The sequence below is a fragment of the Sinohyriopsis cumingii genome, chromosome 19 (assembly GCF_028554795.1).
Source record: "Sinohyriopsis cumingii isolate HCF-2022 chromosome 19, ASM2855479v2, whole genome shotgun sequence".
Classification (NCBI taxonomy): domain Eukaryota; kingdom Metazoa; phylum Mollusca; class Bivalvia; order Unionida; family Unionidae; genus Sinohyriopsis; species Sinohyriopsis cumingii.
This window is the reverse complement of record NC_142979.1, coordinates 56,467,951-56,491,315: the sequence shown is the minus strand read 5'-3', so window position 1 is coordinate 56,491,315 and position 23,365 is coordinate 56,467,951. Positions and strand designations below refer to the sequence as shown.

The 23,365-nt window shown below is 40.0% G+C and overlaps 1 protein-coding gene across 1 annotated transcript in view; it reads right to left on the bottom strand.

The window, feature by feature from the left end:
• LOC149775745 (kinesin-like protein KIF22-A) overlaps positions 1–23,365 on the bottom strand; it is a 92,308-nt gene that overhangs the window by 30,707 nt on the left and 38,236 nt on the right. Inside the window, exons 10-11 of the mRNA XM_089944482.1 lie at positions 20,968–21,112; positions 2,625–2,872 (exon numbers count right to left, since the gene is read on the bottom strand). Coding sequence (XP_089800608.1) covers positions 2,625–2,872; positions 20,968–21,112 — 393 coding nt within the window. The remainder of the gene's footprint in view (positions 1–2,624; positions 2,873–20,967; positions 21,113–23,365) is intronic.

Here is a 23,365-nt window from a genome sequence, read left to right as displayed (position 1 = left end):
TGAAAGTCAGATATTCGTGGTTTTGCAGGTAGCCCGTATTGTTCCAGTACACAATGTATCAATCATATTTAATTTAACAACCACTGATCTCAAGCTTAAATATCCAAATGTGTAAGCAGTTGCCACCTTAAAAATGACACATGTTGTGACAAGTGCAATGAGACTTCTATTGATAGTGTGACTTACGCCCCAACAATCACTTCACCAATGCTTGGAGTTAGATACTTGGGGTTTTCTAGGTAGCCCATGTTTTAAACATAACATTTCCTTGGTGTGACTTCTATCATGAGAAGAAACTAATTTGCAGGAGTTCTTGTGCCTCACTGCTCTCCAAATATGATGAGTGGTAAAAAGTTTGTGATATTCAGACACTTGCTTGCCACGGCAGCATTTCTACTTATCTGGAATCCTAAAGTCAATTTTTCCAGATTTAGGCAGCCCATTCAGAATGAATATGCTTATTAAAAGTATGAATCTTCTAACTAATGAAAAGATTCATACAGTTCCTGTATACAGTCAGCCACTATAAAGGACCAGTCAGAATAAATGGTGTATCCATTCTTTCAATTAAGAACCTTTCAGCTTTTCTGCCAGGACAATAACCATACACAGGAAAACTTTTGTACCCAATTTTTTTTCTTCAAGAACACTAAAAGGAGCACATTAATGTTAGCAATAAAATTCATCTACTTTGCACATTCAACCCTCCAAGAAAGACCCCAAAAAGAAGGTTTCTTCCATCATCAAATTAAAATAAAATCAATGGACAGTAACTCTTCCAATACAATAACCTCCCTTTTTGTCACCTATCAATAAAATGTACGTTCTTCAGGTTAGGTAATACATGAATCAGGATGCTTACATTTGTGGGAAGTTGTAGGAGGGCTTAGCTGTGATGTGACTGGGTAAGCATTATAAGAAAAACAATTTACTATTTAAAAAATGCCATTCTGCGTGAATCACAAGTCAAGAGGAGGAAATGTATGTGCATGCAAACTCACCTGGTAGCTGTCTGACAACAGCCATGAGTCCAAAGCTTACAGAGTCAGGTCTTGGTCTTCCTCTCATATTTGTAAAAATTTGTGTTGCTTCTAAATAATACTTTCAGTGCATTTTTTTACATCACATGGCAGCACAAACTTGGTCTTGGGATATTGCCTCTTTCGAAGGCTCTAACAATCACTTCATGTTAACACATAGCAACCAGTCAATGGCCATAACTTCTGCTTGCATCACAAGAAACACTGAACATCTCCACAGAACTGAACAAAGTTCAAGTTGACCAAGTACACTTACCCTGCATGCTGGAAGCATTTCTGTATGATAGTTTTCTGCAACATTCTAGACAGATACCAATTTGTGGAACAATATGAGTGACTTGGGCCAATTCAGATCAAACTAGCCAAAATGTCAAAGAGATTCTTCTCATGGCCTATATCTATTCTCAAGTGATGTCTGTTGGTGTTGCAAATCATGAAGCATTGCTTTAATTGTAACTGGCACGAAATTTTTTTCTTCTTGAGGAATCATAAATCAACTGGGCTGCAAACAAGTAAATGATGCCAGTATCCCTGCAAGAGCATGCAAAAAACACCACTTCCTTCATATACTGTGTGTTTGATTCTCCCCATAACTTAAATGAAGAACCTAAATTCTTTCCAAAGAGGAATTTCCAGATAAGCACCTTGCATGAAAGTGTAGCCTGTCTTTACTGGGGTCGAAGACCTGCTGGTTACTGCATGAAAGTGAAGTGTGTCTTTATGGGGGTGGAATAGCTGCTGGTTACTGCATGAAAGTGAAGTGTGTCTTTATGGGGGTGGAATACTGCTGGTTACTGCATGAAAGTGAAGTGTGTCTTTATGAGGGTGGAATAGCTGCTGGTTACTACATGAAAGTGAAGTGTGTCTTTATGAGGGTGGAATAGCTGCTGGTTACTGCATGAAAGTGAAGTGTGTCTTTATGGGGGTGGAATAGCTGCTGGTTACTACATGAAAGTAAAGTGTGTCTTTATGGGGGTGGAACAGCTGCTGGTTACTGCATGAAAGTGAAGTGTGTCTTTATGGGGGTGGAAGACCTGCTGGTTACTGCATGAAAGTGAAGTGTGTCTTTAAGGGGGTGGAATCCATCTGAAAATTCGAATTAAAGTGACAATCACCTTTGAACTTTTAAAGCCAAGATCAACAGCATTATTCCTTACTCAAAGCAAAAAGCTCTCCACAATGTTTAGGTCCAGGTATGTCTGGCATAATTCATGTAATTGTTTGGAAAACATTTTTCTTCTTTCAGTGAGTGACATTGACCTTCTTCCTTACCCCATGTGCAAGCCATCCATAAAAATGACGGGGATATGAAGGAAAAATTATGGAACAGATGGAAAGACTGAGAGGATCATAGCATAATACCCTCTGCAATAAAGCTGTCACACAATAAATTAATAAGTGTACCGTGTCCATATTCAAAATTTTGTATGAAATATACAACCATCTTAACCGTGCCCAGCCAAAAAGGCACAATGGAGTAATGATGCTTCTAACCACTGCAAAAATTTCTTTAATCATTCACCCATATATGCATTTTCTATGAAGAACCCTTAACGTCATTAATACTTTAATCCAATAGCTAACCTTTATCTGAATTATTTTCCTTCTGTGAGACAACTGATGTGTTCAGAACAGTTGGACCTTGTGCTACATCTCTCAGCTGTTCCCTTCCAATCAGAAGCTGCTTTTCAATGTCTTTCAAGATGGTGTTGTCAATATCTGCAGATGATCCACCTGTCATCTGCCGCATCTGCTGAAGAATGTTATGCTCCAATTCTTCCAAGCGGCGATTCACACTTTCCTCAAGCCTGATTTGTCGCCTCATTAGAGGACTAATACAATTTATAAAAAGACAAATTAATATGTGAGTCTATTATGTTCTTCCTCCTGTACAAATTCCAAGACAAGGATGAGGAAAGAAAGCATTTACAGATTTATAAAAACCATCAGGAGAAGGTACATGGATGAAAGTATAAGCCTGTTAGACAAGATCATCAATAATAATATGAGGTCCCTTTAGGCCTCAAATCGGTCAGCTAGCCAACATCTACCAAATAGACAAATGCAAGAATCTAATGAACATTTGAGTGGGGGGGGGGGTGGCAAGTGAGCCCTGTAATAGTAGCAGGTAAGTATTACATAATTAAATGCAGTTTGGTGAACTCTTCTAATTTCCTACATGTTAATACTAATACAATAACTCTTCTAATTTCCTACATGTTAATACTAATACAATAACTCTTCTAATTTCCTACATGTTAATACTAATACAATAACTCTTCTAATTTCCTACATGTTAATACTAATACAATAACTCTTCTAATTTCCTACATGTTAATACTAATACAATAACTCTTCTAATTTCCTACATGTTAATACTAATACAATAACTCTTCTAATTTCCTACATGTTAATACTAATACAATAACTCTTCTAATTTCCTACATGTTAATACTAATACAATAACTCTTCTAATTTCCTACATGTTAATACTAATACAATAACTCTTAAGCCAGTTGGGAAGCCGATGGCCTATAATAAGCAGTCAAGTGAACGTAGCATTGTTGTCTGAAAGAATTTCTACTGCCAACTGAAGAATGGCTGGGCAAGTTGTTGAGCTGAGCAGCAGAGGGGGCGAACCCGACAACTTTTTAGACAAATTTCGATTAAGGCCTCAAAACGACAAATAGAGCCTTCCTTCGAAATCTCACTTTTCGAACAAAAAAAAAATAAAGTCTCCGTTTGGCAAATGGAGCCTTAGCGTTTTTTGCTCGAAAACGCTATATTTCGCCACAACATCTCGTTGGTGTTTTCCCGTGGTAATCATCGGGCGTCCCGCGTCGATGTCATCGCCCCCTCTGCTGCTATGATCTTACAAACAGAGTGATCACTAACTCCTCCTCTTGCAGATCAATTAGGTTATTTGACTGATCGGTAAGTCTGAAATTAATTCTCGTTAAAAGCCGATTATGGCATCGCATATAGACCGGATTAATCGGACTCTCAATGATCAAAAATCCCGGAGGGGCTGTTGGTGAAAACGAATAAAGGATATACCCCTGTTGAGCTTGATTTGATTGCTTGGTATCCACCTGGTAACTCCCTTCGATAACATCACACACCAGATTGATTGCTATCACCGATGCAATATTTACGTTGTATGGAGCAATATGCCTACCACCATCTCCGTTATCGTATCTGAGGATAGTTGATGGGGGGGCGTCCGCGGGTGGATTCTTAGGCCATCCTAGTGTGGTTCTTATTGAACTGTTATAAATATCAACCATATACCCCGGTGTGCTTATTTCAATCGTCGACGATAACGTCGGTTCATGAACCGTAATAGCGATTTTTGATTCTTTTCCTGTGATCGATTTTATTCTGCGTTGAAATTCCTTATTGATTTGTTCTATTTGGTATGACCCAGTTGGTATTGTAACCTCCTTCCAGTCTGGGGTTCCATCGGGTTTATTTGTCCATGCAAAAACCAGCGAGTTATTAGGTTGTTGTCCGTTAAATGCGTCCGCTCGGATATTAGGCCAACTGTGATATATTCGCAATTTTGCCAGCGCTATTTCCTTCACTGGAACCGGTGATGGAAAGTTCACACTGAATTCGGGTTTCGTTGATGTCACTGATATCATACTTGTTTGTACTGGAGTGGTGTTCTCCGCGATCCGCTGAAGCAACTGAAACCCTTCGGGGTTCAGCGACATTATTATTATTCGTTGTCTTTAGTGTCTAATTTCAGCAACCAGGTGGTTCCGGCTTCCAGTTAAAAATCCTCGATTTTTGACATCGCGGAGCTATACAACTGGACCATCGTGGAGAATTCAACATCGGATACGAACAAATTATCAATCGATAATGAGATCAACCCGGATAATTTCGAGTATGCGTCGGATACTATTTGATGTTTTACTGTATACTCGTTGAGTTTTTTCTGAAAACACGATGATATCTTTCTAGTGATTGCGTTGGCGACTCCAGCAACTGTTGTCATCGCGGAGACAGCGATTGGAACAGCGATCGGGGCTATCGTGGTCACCGTGGATAAAATAACACCGGCGCCAGCTACTATACCCGACACCGAGTACACGACCGCGTCGATGGCGGTTATTTTACGACGGTATTTTTTTATTTTTGCACGGTATTGTTCGGAAAGCGTTTTTAAGTTCGCGGAGAATTCTTTTGCGGTATCGAATCGATATTGATGTGACGTCGGTGATACCTCTGATTCAATTACCCTGGTGGTCATTTTATTCTAAAAGAGCTAGTGTTTTTAATTACTTAGATTCGCTACAAATTCCACATACCATGTGATGTTTGCCCGGGTTAAATTTCCATCAACGGCATAAATTGTAAACTGTTCAGTTGCGTTCTTGTCTATAATTGTTGATATTGTATTGTTAAACCCGGATGAACTCGACGATAATATATTAAACTGCATCATTGAAACCAGTGTCAATCGATAAATGCCCTTAACAGTTGCGGTAGTATTTACTGTATTCTGTGTAGGAGTCCAATCGAATGATCCATGCCGAATTGTGTATACTGTGTTGATGATGTTCTCATGAGGGATTTTTATTTTTTTGAATTGCTCTGCTACTCTCGGTAGTCCGTCTTTAATCGCTTCAACATCAGTTCCGATTATTTCTATTCTCCGCAAATTCGCGTCTATATTATTCTTGTTCGCTGCAACCCTAGTAATGAGTATATCTATTTCCTGTATATGCGCGTCCACATTTTTTTTGTTCGCTGCAACCTTAGTAATGAGTGTATCTATTTCCCGTGTATGCGCGTCCACATCTTTTTTGTTCGCTGCAACCTTAGTAATGAGTGTATCTATTTCCCGTGTATGCGCGTCCACATCTTTTTTGTTCGCTGCAACCTTAGTAATGAGTGTATCTATTTCCCGTGTATGCGCGTCCACATCTTTTTTGTTCGCTGCAACATCAGTTTTGACTGTTTCTATTCTCCATTCATGCGCGTCTATATTATTCTTGTTTGCCACAATATCAGTTTTGATCGTTCCTATTCTCTGTTCATGCACGTCTATACTTTTTTTATTCGCTACAATATCAGTTTTGATCGTTTCTATTTCCCCTGTATGCGCGTCTATATTTCTTTTGTTCGCTGCAACATCAAGTTCGATTGTTTCTATTTCCCCTGTATGCGCGTCTATATTCCTTTTGTTCGATGCAACATCAGTTTTGATTGTTTTTATTTCCTGTCCATACACGTCTATATTTCTTTTGCTCGTTGCAACATCAGTTTTGATCGTTTCTATTTTCCGTCCATGCGAGTCTACATTATTTATGATCGTTGCAACATTAGCGCCGATTATTTCTATTTCCCGTTCATGCACGTCTACACTCCCTTTGTTCGCTGCAACATCAGTTTTGATTGTTTTTATTTCCTGTCCATACGCAGTGATATCATTTATAGTTGTTGTAATCTCATCCAGCTTGGTATTTTTTTTACCAAAGAATTTATCAAAGTTGTCATCGATCCTGTTAACATTTTTTCGTAACGTGTAAAATTGGCCCGACAGCGTTGTAAACTCCGAAATAGTATTTTTTATTGTTGCAAGATTCGGTTCGGTTACCGTCGGGGTCCCGAAAAAACTAGCGGTAGTGAGCTGTATATCGGTGATAGATTTTTTCACCTCGGTGGCAGATTTTTTCACCTGCGCGTCAAGTTCGGTCACCGATCTATCCAACCTTATAAAACCGTCTTTGACTAATGTTACCGCCGATATATGTTCACCCGGTTTGAGTCGTCCGTCGCCGGTATACAACGCGATAGTGTCCTCGGCGGCATCACGCTGTCGTGTTAAAACATCATCCAGGGACACATTACTGGATTTCAATTTACCCTGGCGGTCTTGAAATACAACTATTTCGCCTGGGTCAACACTGGTTAAATTCAACGTATCGGCGATTTCATCCTCGATTAGTTTTTTTATGTCATCGGTGGCGAGTGTTTCCGTGGATTCCTTCAGCGCCGAAACCGGTCGCCCCCAAATATCAATCATCGTTATTGTAAAAAAAAACGGCGTTTCTAATTAACCCGCTGGGCCTCTACGACCCCACTAGTGTATTCGTTTACAACTACATGAGGTGGTTTTGCGCGATGATGAAATCGCCGCAAGTACGTTCAATACCTCACGGCCGCATATCGGTGGGTCACTTAACTGCTGTGTTGGCAACGTGGAATAAAACGCCCGGGCTGAACACGCCCGGATATACCGCATAAACTCGTTTGGCGGGGCTAACCCGTATGAATCAAAATAGACGATCGCACGCGGATCAATCGCGTATGCAACCCAATGAGTTCCCGCTCCGGAGGACCCATCGAGGTTAATTATGCCTGTTTCAATATTCCTTGGTGCCGCCGATAATTGATCCCTCATAAAAACACCTCTGAAGTTTTTTATCGCTAACGCGTTTGCGGCGTCTATTAAATCAAAATTAGACATGGGAGTCATAGACTCAGGAGTCATTGACTCCCGAGTCAATAAACGGTTCCCGGTAGTCTTAGACCCTTTCCCGAGTACCATGAATACGGGGTTCCCGGTAGTCTTAGACCCTTTCCGGCTACGGGTCGTTTTTTTTTATAGCCTTTCCCGGTTGCCTTCTTCAATGCCATCCCCGCCGCGGTACCAACGGCTCCTAACGCCGCCGCCTTAGCCACTGCTGGTGCGGCCGCGGCAATCAACGCTGGAATCGCAGCTAACAGCGGAAATATCCCACCGGTCTTTTCCATGTTTTTGATCGCTGCGGCCGAGAAATCTACCTGAACACCCTTTTTATTCTCCATCGCATTATTGAAATGTTTTATTTGACGCGCCGTCAACGATATCTTATGATTACCACCTGCCATCTGTGACGGCTTCAGCGTTATTGTGGTCCCGCATTGTTTAGCCGACTTTGATCGTAATTTCTTGACTTGACCATCAGTCAACTCTACACTGACGACACTATACGACATATTATTGTAAACGCGTTTGTGCTTTCAATTACATGTTTTCCACTGGTGCATCAATGATTCTCATTCGTCCACCAACACCTTCTAGCAGCATTGATTTATCGCTGAGGATGACAGCAACCGCTCTGTAATTAACACCAGCCGGGGCTATACGAGCTCGGAAGTGTATATCAACGACGGACTGTCTCGTTAAATCAAGATGTTCCAGCGAAAAGTAATAAATCGGATACAGGTTTTTAAAATCAAGTTGTGATATTTGCAAACCAGTGTCGACGTTTTGATCACGACCCATGTATGACAGCAATCGATGATACACACGTGCGACATGGTTGTCGCCGTAATTAAGCTGTATATCCTCGGATGGTTCCTGTTGTCCGTTTATTCTCAGCGAAACATCCCTGACTCCTAATTTATCAAATATCATATGACTGCGTTCTTGACTGCCCAATCGTTCCCTATTCTGTAGCGCTATAAAAATATGACGCGGGGCTGAAACACCCTGTTTTGATGCCAGGTGCCATGTAAACGTATCGGCGACGTTATCCTCTTTAGCATCAGTTGTTACCGCTAGCCAACTCAACAACGATTTTCCTCCCTGTTCCATAAATGCTAACAATCGTGCTTCCGTGGTAACTGATGGAGTCAGCACCGGCATCCACAATGCCATTTTAGTTAAAATGACTTTACCGGCAGCGACGCCAGCAGCATGCCATATTGCATTGTTATCATCGCCCCTTCGCGTCAGGGCAATTGTATGCTTAGCCCCATAGATAACCCTCCTGACATTTCTGCAGAATCCAAATATGTGATGGAGTGGAATCGCGCATGAAAACTGTCGGCGTGGTCTTTGCAACATTGTTACTCGTGCTGCGAATCCCATATTGTAATTATCGTTAAGACTTTTTATAACAGTGAAATTAGCGTCTGGTCTTGCTCTGCGGTCTGGGTTATTTGCTTCAGCCTGTGGGTCAACTGCGGTATCTCTTTCCACTAGCACGTTAACGTATTGAAGATGGTCGGCGTTATCGGTGGTGTCCTTCGCAAACATCATAGATGGGCCCGTCGATCTCGTATAATCGTCCGAGTATCTCGCTAACCCAATTATCGTCGTTGCAACATCAACCTCGCGTTCTATTGATTCAATTTCTCGCCCGTCAATAAGATATCTGGCGCTCTCAAATAACGCCATGATACCGTTGTTAACGAAGCCAACTCGAACACGATCGTTATCTGCGTATGGTGCATTATCGGCGGCATTTGTCACGAGTTCTCCCTCAATTTCGATAAACGCTTCACATGGCAGAAAGTATCTACTGGTATCTTGGACTTGAAGTTCAATTCGCGATCGTAGGTCGGGTTGCGCTGCATAATAAGAATAATATTGATAATCACGGACAGAATCATCCCTGCGCACTGGGGCATCCATATCAAACGCGGGATCAGCGGTTCGCGCAAACATTCTATTATTTATCATGTTGATATTTTCAATTGCGATTTTTTCGTCGTAGACCACTCCCCGCTATCGCGTTCATGAGCGCGTTAGTGGATGACTCAGCCGCCAACGACTCTAGTTTTTCTTCCATGGCGTTATTTATTACTTTACTGACATTTGCAGGCATCACCGTCGTTGATGGCATCACCGGTGGTTTCTGTTTTTTTCTCCTGGATTTCACCAACGACATTAGTTTGTCCTTTGCTGCAGAAAGCGCCTTTCCGGCAACATCTCCAATGGCACTAATACCCTTATCACGAATAACATCAATAGCCTTCATTCCTAATTGTTTGGCTAACGGCGCTACTTTTGGAGCCATTCTTGTAAATAACCCCGCAATGGTGCTACCGAGACCATCTCCATAGTACGCGCGGTAAACAGGCAATCGCGAGTTTACCACGTAGACGAGTACTGGTTTATCATGGTTGTAGTGTATGATCATCCTTATTAAAAACACCAGTTTTCCAATTAGTGATTGATCACCAGTGATCAATTATCCACGAGTTCGTCTATGAGCGTTCGATATGAATTAATGTCTATGATACCACCTGCAAATAACCGCTTGCAAATATCAGCGGCCTCATTGATTATTTCCGTAGAGTTATTTCCGGCTCGTTTTCCTCCGATTAGTACCTCTAGCCGTGATATATCACTGAGAACACTACCAGGACAGGTAACACTAGCGTTTTCAACTAGACCACTACCACTTGGATACCCCTCTCCGCTTGTTTTTTTAGAACCAGCTTTTTTTTGACGTTTTTCTCGGACTTCTCCTTTTTGTTGTTGTTGTATATCATAATCATCAATTCCCCTTCTAAATTCTTTATATCCCAATTCTTTTGTATCCAAGCGATCAACCCCTTTATTCGTTTTATACAACCAATTAACCCAGTCATCTCGTTTTATATTACTGTTTTTATACTCGTCTTTTAAAAAGTCTTTTCTTGAATGATAGCTTTGAGCGGCAAAATTACCAAAAACCCTATAATTGTCGATTTTCAGTAATTGAGGTTGTTTTATTTGTGCTATAGCCCCTTCAGTGAGTTTATCTATAAAGGGGACTCCTTTTTGAGTGGAAATTTTTTGAAGTTCACCAACATCACCCTGTTCAGAATCATCAATATCAGCTAATCGTTCATACTCTCGTTGGGTTTTTATATCACTGGAAAGTTGTTTTATCCGTTGCTGTGTTTGTTCTGTCTCTGCTGCTATCTTTTCAAGCACAGGAAGAAGAGGCGCCTCTTTCCGTTCGCCCTCCTTAGGAATATCCCCGTATATTGCTCGTTCTGTTGCAGCTGTAACATCCTTAGTCGCTTTAGTTACCGGGGCAAACAGTTGTTCGCTTCCAACAGTAAAATCGGTTTGTAGTTGCTGCCGCGTTTGAAGTTGTTCTCGGACCCTGTCTCGTAACGGTATGAACTTTTTAAGCGCCGCTAGCCGCTCTCTGGCTAGCCGAGTAGTGAGTGATTCGCCTACCATTATTGCAATTGCGAAGCAATTTCTAATTTCTCGCCGGAGGCTCCGTCTATAATCCTTCTAATGTTTTTGATCTTACTAGAAATCTCCCGGCGTCGTTCATAAACACGTCCGAGTTTTTTTCGTATTATTTCAACGGCAGTAAATAGTCCAATGAATGCATTTGCGTCATTGTGGTACAAGTTTTCATTAATCGTATGTTGTAATCGTTTTACAAAAAAGTACTCGCGGGCCAGGGTAAAACGCCCCCGTTTCGACTGTTCGTTAATAATCTCATAATCGGATAATATTTTTTCACTGTCGAGACCATCAGATAATTCAATTCCTTGATTTTTTAATTTTGAAATCTCGGCTAATATATTATTGATGTCTTCGATATTCATTATTCTTATAAAACATCTTGTTTTTAAATAAAAAAAAAAATGAAAAACCCGCGTATCAATTCCGAAGGTGTTTAATAATTCGTTTTCTTCCGGAATGGACAATTTATTGTCAGCGCCATGGGCGCCGGTGACTTCGTCAGCGCCATAGGCGCCGGTGACTTCGTATCTACATATGAAAATCGAATTATATGCCCGGTCTTTTTTGAGATTGCTGTTTGATATACTCGTTCTGCTACTTTTCGTATTGAGGCGATACAAATGTCAAAGTATCTACTGGCTTCATTCATCGACTGAAATATTTTTTCCTCGTGAGTTGTTGTATCAAATGACTTTACGGGTTTTGCTTTCTTTGGGTATTTACCGGTTTGGCCTTTTTTGGTATTTTGACTCTGAGAGATGGCTTGCAAGTTTGTAAGAGAATTATCAGTCTTATTACTATTAATATGATCAATCACAAGTCCATTTTCGATTAATCCGTTAAATGCTTCAAATACCACCCTGTGAACATGGTACTTCTTCTTTCCGGCACCAAACATCAGATACCCCTGATTACTTACGGTACCAACCAGCTTCTTCAGTTTGCGGTTTCTAACAATGCCGTCGCGAGATGCCTCGTAATTGACGAGCACAGGATGCAGCTGAAATTCTTGGTCCATTTGTATAATAATACTACTTGTCTAATTTATTATTTGGTTTAATTATAAATCTTTCAACGTAGTCTTGGGGGGTTTTGATGACGAAGTCTGCGGTGGGGTCAATGACGGCGTTTTTAATTCGCTTGTCATAATAGCGTTTTAGTTCCCTGTATCGCTTTCCGCCACAATTGATACACAACTGCGATTTTCCTCTTACACCGACGTGACAAACCAAGCACGGGAGGGGGCCAAGAGAACCATTACGAACGCTTTGTAAATGGTACCCGCAGAATTCACCTCTACATGATTTATTGCACGGGGTTGTCGACCCAATCATCAACCATTTGCAGTGATTCATTATACTATATTCTTTCATTTAAATACTTGTTTTAATTATATGGATGAGTTTGAGAGATTAGCAGTAATTAAGCCCTGGAAAAATATTAAGTTCAATCTCGATAGAGTCCTCAAGGACACACCAAAAGCGTTAATAAACGATAGAACCCTGTTGAATAAAATACGCGATTGTATCGATGAATTCAAGCGTGATGGTGCATCTCATAGTTGGTCAACATTTCGAATTGATGGCGTTGTTGATGCTACCATGAACGACAACCGCGCAGCAACGATAATATCACAACTTGACGGTAAAAGGTATTTCTTCAGAGTAAAATTCATTGTCCGGGTGGAATCAGGTAATTGGATCATACGTGATAAATTTGAACCAGTTCTCAGCGACATGAAAACAGTCATTGTTAGCCGCGACTCCAAGCCGGGGCTGTTAACCGGAATTGACAGACCATACTATGAACGAGCGTATCCTGAAACAGCAGTTGTTTATGGAATATACCCGTTAAATAAGAAACCTGATATCGGAAAACTGAAACCGATGAAACAGTCAACTGGGATAAATTGTGTAGCAGAACGAATAATAGAGCATTTTACAAATGCATGTCGAGGAAACAAATTGACTGATTTACGACGTAGCAAAATCAACCAGTGGGAACTAACCGTAAAAGAGCGTGGAGCAACCATCAGCGACATAGCGAGATTAGAAACGTCGTTGAGATTTCCAATAACCGTTACAACAATAACCGGTGAAGTATTATACGAATCAAAGTACAAATCAAATGGGGCCCCAATCAAAATTATTGATCATAACGAACACGCATGGACGCCCGCGATCACAATATTTCCACGGGATAGAACAGTAAAGTATATACCCGAAGAATTCCTGGGAGAGAACGGGTTTCTCGCGGAGAGGAAACTATTTGATGCTATTGCTTGCTTGTGTAAAAACGACCCTGTATCAGTGTGGTTACTTCGCAGCGCTGAAAACGATGCGGATACCTTTTATCAGTTTGTAAGACCAAACGGTGAATTATATCGCACTGAAGCGTTTCACAACAAGATGAAACAAACCGCCATGGAATTTGAGGAGCATGATGAACAACTGCTAACAAATTGTTTTACGATTCCATCGGTTGTAGCTCATGTTGCAGCAAGGAAAAATGCGTGGAGACCAACGCGCAGGGAATTTCTACCGGATGTACAATCCAGTTGTTTGGAATACTATCACGGTGGACTATGGAACACTGAATACAACCGCGACGCTATGATCTCGGTTGATATGGTTGCCTGTTATCCAGCGAGTTTTCTCGGGTATGGATCCGCCACTAAGTACTTTAGACGATTTGGACACCCCAGACATGAAATGACTCGTGTTGCTATTAATGGACCACTGCCTGATTTTGATTTAACCGGATTCGCTCGCATAGTATCATTTGAATTCGCGGCAGGACTCCATCGCTGTTGTTATATTTGGATCGGTAGACACATGGCTGAAAAGAAGTGGCTGCCAATAGCGCTGCTACGGTATATGATTGATTGTAGCATGCTTGTATCGTTGATTGTCAGTGACGCGATTATATCATACTGGGCACAGACTGAAGTCTGGTTACCAGAACCGGAGCGTCTAGATAGCATAATTGACGAGTCCAGAAAACACATTGATGCCGACGAGGAATATATCATCGAATGGTCCAGGAGGATATTCAACCAACGAAACCGCGAGGCAAAAGATCTCGGTAGAAGAATAATTGGTAAGTTCACACAAGGTGGAAAAAACCACGACTACAAACGATATTGCTCACGGCTGATTATAGATGACGCAGAATATGATTTCGTAATCAAGGACGCAGTGGCCAAAAATAGATACGTGAACTGCAAAACAGCTTTCTTGTCCAATGGAACAAGGTTGGGCACAGTTGTTACTTACAGCGATGGAGACAGCCCGGCATATCCACATTTGAGGGCGTCTATGCTGGGTTACGCCGCTATCAATTTATTCTCGATGATAAATAGATTTCCCGACACCGCGGTTAGAGTAGCCGTTGATTCGTTTTATATAGACGTAGCGTATAAGGGAAACGTAGCCGAGTTTACTAGTCCGGACGAGAGTTGGGGTACATGGAGAATTAAAAATGAAATACGACGCGATTATTCCCCGTCAGCAGATGTCACCGTTGAGAACAACTACTTACGCGGTGATAAATTGTCAGAATGGTCTAATGCACCATCGTGTTCTGATCCAATTTGTAGATATAAAACAGTTTATTTAAGCGGCTGTGGCGGGTCAGGAAAGACGACTCGGGCAATTGAATTATTTCGAACGCGGGCAAGTATAATCGTGCTTACACCGACCCATAGACTAGCGCGAGAGATAAAACAACGAAATGTTGACGCCGTTACTTATCACAGCTTTTTTCGATACAGCGGCGGTGAGTGGACTCCTGATCGAATGGGTGAAAAATTTATTCCTGGGGTTATCATTTGGGATGAGATATGTACTGTTTCGTTAGATGTTTTACAAATGTTTCTTGATTGGTTGGTGCTCGCGAATACAGCGGTGATCATGTGTGGCGACCATGGTCAACCACCACCATTTGTCGGCGAGGGTCCACATGATTGGTTAAAGGGTTTTGTGGACTATTATGAAGAAACCGATACTGATTACCGAGCACTTGATGAACAACTGCGCGGGGTTAAAAAATTAATCAGATTACAGCCGGATAGAATTCAGTGTGAAATAATCCGCGAGGTGATTCCGGAAACACCGTTAAATGAATTCTGGGAAACATGGAGACCAAACGATTTGATTGTAGCGAGTAGAAAGATAGTCAGGGACACACTTCAGCGGAAGTTGTTTACGTTGCATAAGGAAAAGTTTCCAACGCGTCCAGTGCCGTTATGTTATAGACCCGCGGACACACGGCGGCAGAACATTGAAGTTGAAATTCCAGGCCTGACAGCGTCAGGGACAGAAAAACAAATTCTCGTGCTGAATGATATTGTGCTCGTTGATATCAGCGTCGTCGAGGACGCGCTACGTGCTAATAAATCCCCGTGGACGCTAGGATACGCAACAACAATACATTCCTCGCAGGGACTAACCATCACGGACACAATTGTTTGGATGGTTGATAATCGCATCGAATGGTCGAATCTAGTCTATCTTGCAGTGTCCAGAGTACGAAGGATAAATCAGCTTCGAAGAATTGTTATTGACGGAGTCACTGACGAAGTCACCATCGATGCAAGCGTCATTGATAGAAAACTCTCGGGTTACCGCCAACAGGATAAAAAAAAACAGCGGCGTTTTGATATTGATGCCGAATTAATAATCTCGCTACGACAACAACAGAATAATCACTGCGCGAGTTGCAATTGTATAATGAGTTGGCGTTATTCGGATAAAGACACTCGCCAATTTACCGTGGATAGGATCGATAACAGTCTCGGTCATGTCAAAAACAATGTGAGGTTGACCTGTCTTGAGTGCAATAGACGCAACGGCGCTAGTTAAGACCACGTGGGGGCAATTGAGTATCGTTAGGTATCACTTGTAGTTGCTCGCGTGTAAATCCGCGCTGAGGAGCAGTTGAATCCAGTCTATAGATCGGTGGTCTACCAGTTGATCGTGTTATCGTTGATATGTTATGTGTGGTAACACTCCAAATAGGATCAGTAGCTCTTTTTTTACCGCCTTCAAGCTCTCCTGGTTCATACAGATATCTGACAGTGACATCGCCGAGAATCGGCTTGGAAACGCTATCTATTTTTGATCTTCCGGGTATATACTCGTATTTAATCGCGTCGCTGGGCTTCATGTTGATTGCTCGGGTAATCTCGTTATTTAACGCTGCAATTACACCTGGCAACCTTTTAACCCATTCACGAGATCGTTTTTCTTGGATGAATTCCTTCGCGTATTGATATCCAAATAACCGTTCAGCGAGAGTTCGATTGAATCGTTCAACAATTGCCTGATCACGATGTAGCGCAGTATGACCTCGTCGTATCGCGACGCTATGATGTTTCAGCGTTGATAAAACAGCGCCGCGAAATTCACTACCGGGATCAACTTGTAATAGATTTGGCCAGCGCAGAGGGCCTCTTCGATAAATTCTTTCAAACGCAGCGGCTACTTCAGTTGCCGACTTTGTTTTTAACGGCTCCGCTTGTTTGTATCGACTCGCAACATCAACTACGGTTAGCGCGTATTTGTAACCGTTGTCATGCGGCAAAAATAGTATATCAGCCTGATGAACTTCATTAGGCACGCCGACATCAAAGCGAGAGAAGTTGATTTGTTTAGGCGGTGGTAGATAAATTTGCCATATAGCCTGTTTGGATAACCAATTAGCCGCAGTGGTCTTTGTTACCTTTGCAGCGCTTGCAAGCTTACCAATTGCGGCCTTCCCCTTCCAGTATCCTCTCGGAGAATAATAGATGGAATCCATCGTTTTTCTTGGATGATTGTTATTAATTACCAGCGCCAATCATTAATTTACCTTTCATAGCCGATTTTACCAACCATGAGGCCAATTTTTCTTTCACGGATTTATCAGGAATAGCATTTAGCGCGTGAATTAATTTTACATCCGCGATATGACGCTGTTGCAGATCGCTACTTTTGTAGTAAGCAACATCATGAGCATGACACGCCTTATCGATAGCGTTTATTGGATACTCACCGGGTTTGGGCTGATTTTGATCATCGAGTCTAATATCTAATCGTGTTCCGGGGCCACAGTAGTTATATCCTGGGAGGTGCTTTTCTCCTGGATACTTTGCCCACGGTGTTCCGGGGAGTTTTGCCAATTTGGCTGCGATGTCACCTCCTCGCTTTTTTTTAAAACATCTCCGGGTCTAATAGAAATAAATCTAAATTTCTTTGTACCGCATTGTACACACTTACCAGTAAGCGCCGATCTGTTATTTCTTGTTGTAGCGGTTGTCATATCATTTGTGCCAGTACGCATTCTACACTTCACACAATATAGATCCATAATTTATGTATAGAGATATGAATATAATTGATTTTTCGGCGACTAAAACAAGAGAACCAGTTAAGCATGTTGCAGCGTTACCAAACTCGATCCGGATGATTATCATCGGACCATCTGGATCCGGCAAGACGCAATTGTTACTCAATTTAATAATGAGATGGATGAAGTGGGATAAGTTGTATTTAATCGCCCCTAGCGTAGATGATCAACGATGCTACGAGGTGTTGAAAGATTTCAACGAGAATGCATCAGCGATCGCTAAAAAAAATGTTATTGAGTTTATTACGGATATCAATAATGCACCGGGTATTGATGATATTGATGGCGACGTTAACAATCTAGTCGTGTACGATGATGTTATGTTAGACAATCAAAAAAACCCAGCTAGGATATTTTCCAGAGGCAGGCATAAAAACACTGACGTGATATATGTCACTCAACGATACACTCAGATTCCAAAAGTAATTAGAGACAACTGTAATATTCTTGCTGTGTTCAACGGCGTTGATACACACACGCTACGAAATATTTGGCAGACATGGTGCGGCGGTGACATGGACTTTAATGTTTTTCGAAACTTTTTTAGTCATGCTCAGTCGACCCCACATGGATTCGTAACGATAAATTTACATGATCCTCGGACACGATATCGTATCGGACTTGACCAAATATTCGGTTAGTTGTAAATAATTTTCATTGTAAATAACCACTTAGCAGCAGAGGGGGCGATGACATCGACGCGGGACGCCCGATGATTACCACGGGAAAACACCAACGAGATGTTGTGGCGAAATATAGCGTTTTCGAGCAAAAAACGCTAAGGCTCCATTTGCCAAACGGAGACTTTATTTTTTTTTTGTTCGAAAAGTGAGATTTCGAAGGAAGGCTCTATTTGTCGTTTTGAGGCCTTAATCGAAATTTGTCTAAAAAGTTGTCGGGTTCGCCCCCTCTGCTTCTAATTTCCTACATGTTAATACTAATACAATAACTCTTCTAATTTCCTACATGTTAATACTAATACAATAACTCTTCTAATTTCCTACATGTTAATACTAATACAATAACTCTTAAGCCAGTTGGGAAGCCGATGGCCTATAATAAGCAGTCAAGTGAACGTAGCATTGTTGTCTGAAAGAATTTCTACTGCCAACTGAAGAATGGCTGGGCAAGTTGTTGAGCTGACACAACTATAAATACCTTCACTCTAGTGCATCAATGAACAAAAATAAAATGATGAGAAAGTGGAGTGAAAACACCAGAATGCAAATTTCATCATTTCAGCCATTGATGAATACTTCAAAAAAGCCTGACATCATGGGCTTTAATTTTAATCAGATTTTCAAGATGGCTCCTGTGGCGTCCATATTGGATTTCAGAACAGCACCATTCCGAGTCAAAACCAACTAGATATCATAAGTACTTTATTGAAAACCCCATGCTAATGTTACCAACCATTCAGATGGAGTAGTGATAACAGGATTTTCAAGACGGGCACTGTGGTGGCCATACTAGATGCCTGGGTGAAATCATTTTCATTTTGGACAAACTAACATTTAAGAAGTCTTCTTTTGAAAACCTTATACCAATAAGATTTTCCATTTGGGAGAAAATGCAATAACATGATTTTTGAGATGTATACTGTATATTAGATTAGTCAGGTTTTCATTTAGGATCAATCAGACATCAATAAAAGTCTTTAAGTGAAAATTCCATGTTGATATGACTGTCCAATAATAAGTAGCAATAAAAAGACTTTCCAAATGACTGCAGAAGCTGCCATCTTGGTTATCCCAGTGGAACCATTTTCATTATAAGAAGCCATTTTGTGAAAATTCCATATCAATAAAAAGATTTTCCAGATGGCTGTCATGGCGTTTTTTAAAATCAATTTGGTAATTTTATTTCTATGAGAAAGTGTATCAATTAAATATCATGTTCAATTTCATTTTGTTTATATAATTCATTAAAAAAAAAAAATCTTCTACACGGGGGGGGGGCTTGTGTTGTTCTATTCTATATCTCTGCTCAGCTCTCCATTTATTCCACCCATTAATTTTATATGTTATTTTATTATTTACTCATTCTGGGCAATAACACCATGATCAATCATCCTGTAGAAAATGATAACCAAACCCACCATGTAACACTGAACATGGCAGTAGACTGAGAAAGCTTAACTCATAATAAATTCTAATGAGAACTACGTCTGATGGTGAATCAACATCATTTGTATAAAAATGTAAATCAGTCCTTCTTACCAAAACACATTCTGTCAAATTCTGCAAAACCTCTTTTGAGAATAAACTGTTTAGAGTTTATCTAATATTAGTATTGGCTTGATATCTGATGCTGAATTGGTATCAAGTGTACAATCTTTTACGCCAGGATGCTTTTGTTAAATTTGGTAAAAATCTTGTTGAGCAGACTGTCAGATAAAGTCATTTGAAAGATTTTACTATTAACAGTACCCATACATGTGGGTGGAATTGCATCATATGTATAACCTGAAAGCCCTTTCTGCCAGGATGCTTTCTGCCAAATTCTGTTTTAGCATTTCATGTGAGGAACTGTTGAAAGATATTTCTGAGTAATAGCAGCCATTTTCATAGTTCATCTGAATCACCTACAGAAAGATTTATTGGGGGCTGGGGGGTACAAATCTGATTTTAGTGCTATTAGACAAAACTAGTAATTTCTTACCAACCTTAACATGACTGTAACTACTCACCTTTAGACCCCATAATTTAAAGTCTTCCTTATTACCATAAGTGCAAGTGATCTACAATAGTCTGAGAAAGGAAAAACTCTATAACAAAAGTTATTCTGCAAAATCCATTTTTCTTTCAGCCACAATGACCTTTACCTTTGACACAAAAGTCAACAGGCCTCTTCCATACCCATGTACATGCCATCCACAAAGTTCTGTCAAGATATGTGATTTAGAACTAATGTTAGTGTGAAAGTAATTTTTTTTATTCAATGACATAACTTTGGCTTTTGATTTATGAACATAAAATTAAAAGGCTCCTTCTTCTTTAGCCCAGGTGCAAGCCACAATGGTATGTAATAGAGAGCTAATTTTCTCTTCTTTTTTTTTTAGTCTTGATGATCTTGACCTTTGGACCACAAAATCTAAAGACTTCTTCCTTACCCCAAGTGTAAGCCATCCATAAAGCCTGGTTGATGTAGATGATCGAGAACTTGAGTTACCATGCAGAAACTATTTTCTTCTGCAGGCAAAATATCCTTGAAATTTGACCTTTTGATTTTGAAACTGATAGGGTTTATTCTTATCCCCAGTGCAAGCCATCAACAAAGTTTGGCAACTACTCATGGTAGAAAACTGAAGTCACTTTACAGAAACCATCTCTTCTTTCAGTCAAAGTAACCTTGACCTTTGACCTATTGGCTCCAAAATTGTTTGGGTTCTTCATTTTGTGTGCAAGGCTTCCACAAATTCTGGTAACTGCAGATGGTGGACAACTTGAGGTAATGTGCATAAACTAACTTGGTAACAGACAGAAAGACAGACATCATAACATAATATGCACCTTGTTATGACCGACATATACAATTTTAAGACTCATAAACCATAAATACCTGAGTAAATGAGCAGGGTCTGTGACAATGGGAGGAGTGGTAGTGGAGGCTTGTATATCATCAAGGCGTTGTTTTTTAGTTTGGTCCTCTTCCTCTGGCTGACTATGATATTGGGAAGACTTTTGGATAGGATATACTCTTACAACTTAAATGGAAAAAAAAGGCTTGTACAGTACTTATCAATGTGTATGTCTAAAATCTCCAAATACCATATACCCTCATGTATAATTCAAATCCAACTGCAAACAACACAGACACTGATCTATCATTGCATAATGCACTGGCAGATCTGGCTCTATTTTGTTTGTTCTACTGATTACTCCAAACTGTATAGACCTAGATCTGCCAGTGCATTATTTGGCAGAAGATCTGGGTCTGTATAGTTTGCACTTGGACTGGACTTATAAGTGTGTGAATTATTTTTCTGCTAGGACAGGAATGAATAAAGGCTGTGGCTAAAAAAAAATTAACCTTTTTGTAATGGTCAATCTAAATAAAATAACCCTAATCAATCAGTCAATAAATAAATATATTTCTATTCAAAGAAATTAACCCAATATCCATTCAAATAAAATAATAGAAAGATCTTTGTCTCAGCACAAATGTTACTGCAAGAGCACATATATCCTAAAGCTGTTTACCAAACCTTAATTAAAATCATTCAGTTAATCTTCCAAGACATACAGTGGAACCCCGCCATAGTGCGATAATTGGGGTCCAAAAACTTGGATCATGTTAATATTGGGGTTGAGTTAATGTGGGGTTTTACAGCATTTTACGTTTTTCAGAGAACAACTCATTGGCACATATACTTGTATTCATGTCTAATGTATATGATGAATAGGGTATCAACACCGTTTACTATTGTGCCGTTGTGGCATGCAGTTCATTCATAATGTATGTAATTCCATTAAAAATTGCACACATATTTGCAATATTCAATAGGTTTGTCCCAGATCATTGTGTCTGAATTCAATGTCTAATATACAGCATGAACATAGTATTAACACCATTTACTTGCCGTCTCATATCGTACCATCAAGGCTTGCAATTAATCCATTTTACATGTAATTCCATTGCAAAAATTGCATACATATTTAAACTATTCAATACTTTTGTCACAGATCGTTTCGTGCCTGAATTCAAGGAGAAAAATTAACAGCAAAATTAGGTTAAGAATGACGAAGCACGTGTATGGTTCATTATGTTCCAGGGTCTATGAATGGTGTCTGTACAAATTTCATACTGCTGAAATTTTCTCTTATGCGTTTCCATGTACATTTATCGACTGCAATTTTCCAATAATTAACGCTTGTATGCTTATTCGTTTGAACATCTACAGCAAGACTAATTAACAATCAACACATCCTTTCAGCATGCATATAACTTTTACTTTAGATTTTGTGAAAAATAGGAAATTAATAACAAGTTCATAAACAAACACCATACACATGTAAAACCAGAGACCTAAGTGCACTATTTCTCGTACTTAAAAAAATAAAAATTTCCCGGTATAGGAAAAATACACGTACATGTAATTAAAATTTCAAGAACCACGCCACAATCATATTATTTTTTAATTCATATGCGACCTCTTCCCCAAAATGTTAATAAATATTTTATACACTATTTCGCATACTTGGAACAAAAAATATTTGTTCATGTGCGAATGAATATATGAAATTTCAGGAGCCATGCCATGACCGTGATACATCCAAATTCGCATTATCAAGGGGCACGTTATAGCGGGGATGCACTGTACTTTTCATCTAGCTCCTTCTGGAAATTATTCAAGAAACTTTGTTAAGCATAAGTTACAGTTAAAAACTTGTCCATATGACATTAAAGAATTTCAGGAAGAAAAGGAACTATACATGTAGGGCCCAGAAAACTACTTGTCCAGTTGTGTGATACCATCATGTTTTCTTCCATATGCTCCAAATAATTTCCATAATTTTGCGAGTTATACCACTTTAAACCCATGTATATGAAAGTATATTGCTTTACATTTTTATTTTGTTCAATTATGTTTTAGAAATATTAAAAATAGACATTGCAAATGCTGGATGCAGACAACTTAGATTTTACCTTCTATGTCTGTACAGTCCCAGGACCTTCAACCCTTCACTGAAAATCAGCCATTTCCAGAAATGGAAAGAGGGACAGTGAGCAGATTGGTTGTTTACACTGAAAACATCTGTTTGGTTTTAACAATATGACAGCAATTAGATTTTTAATACCAACTTAATTTTTTCTCTTCTGAAAACAGTCATTATTCCTCTGAAGCAAAACTGTATGCACTGTTCATACAAGAAAGTTGCCCAAGGAAAAACTGTTACTTATTTTTTGTTTTACCTTGGCTGATAATATGACATAAGAGAGTGTCTGGTTTCATATG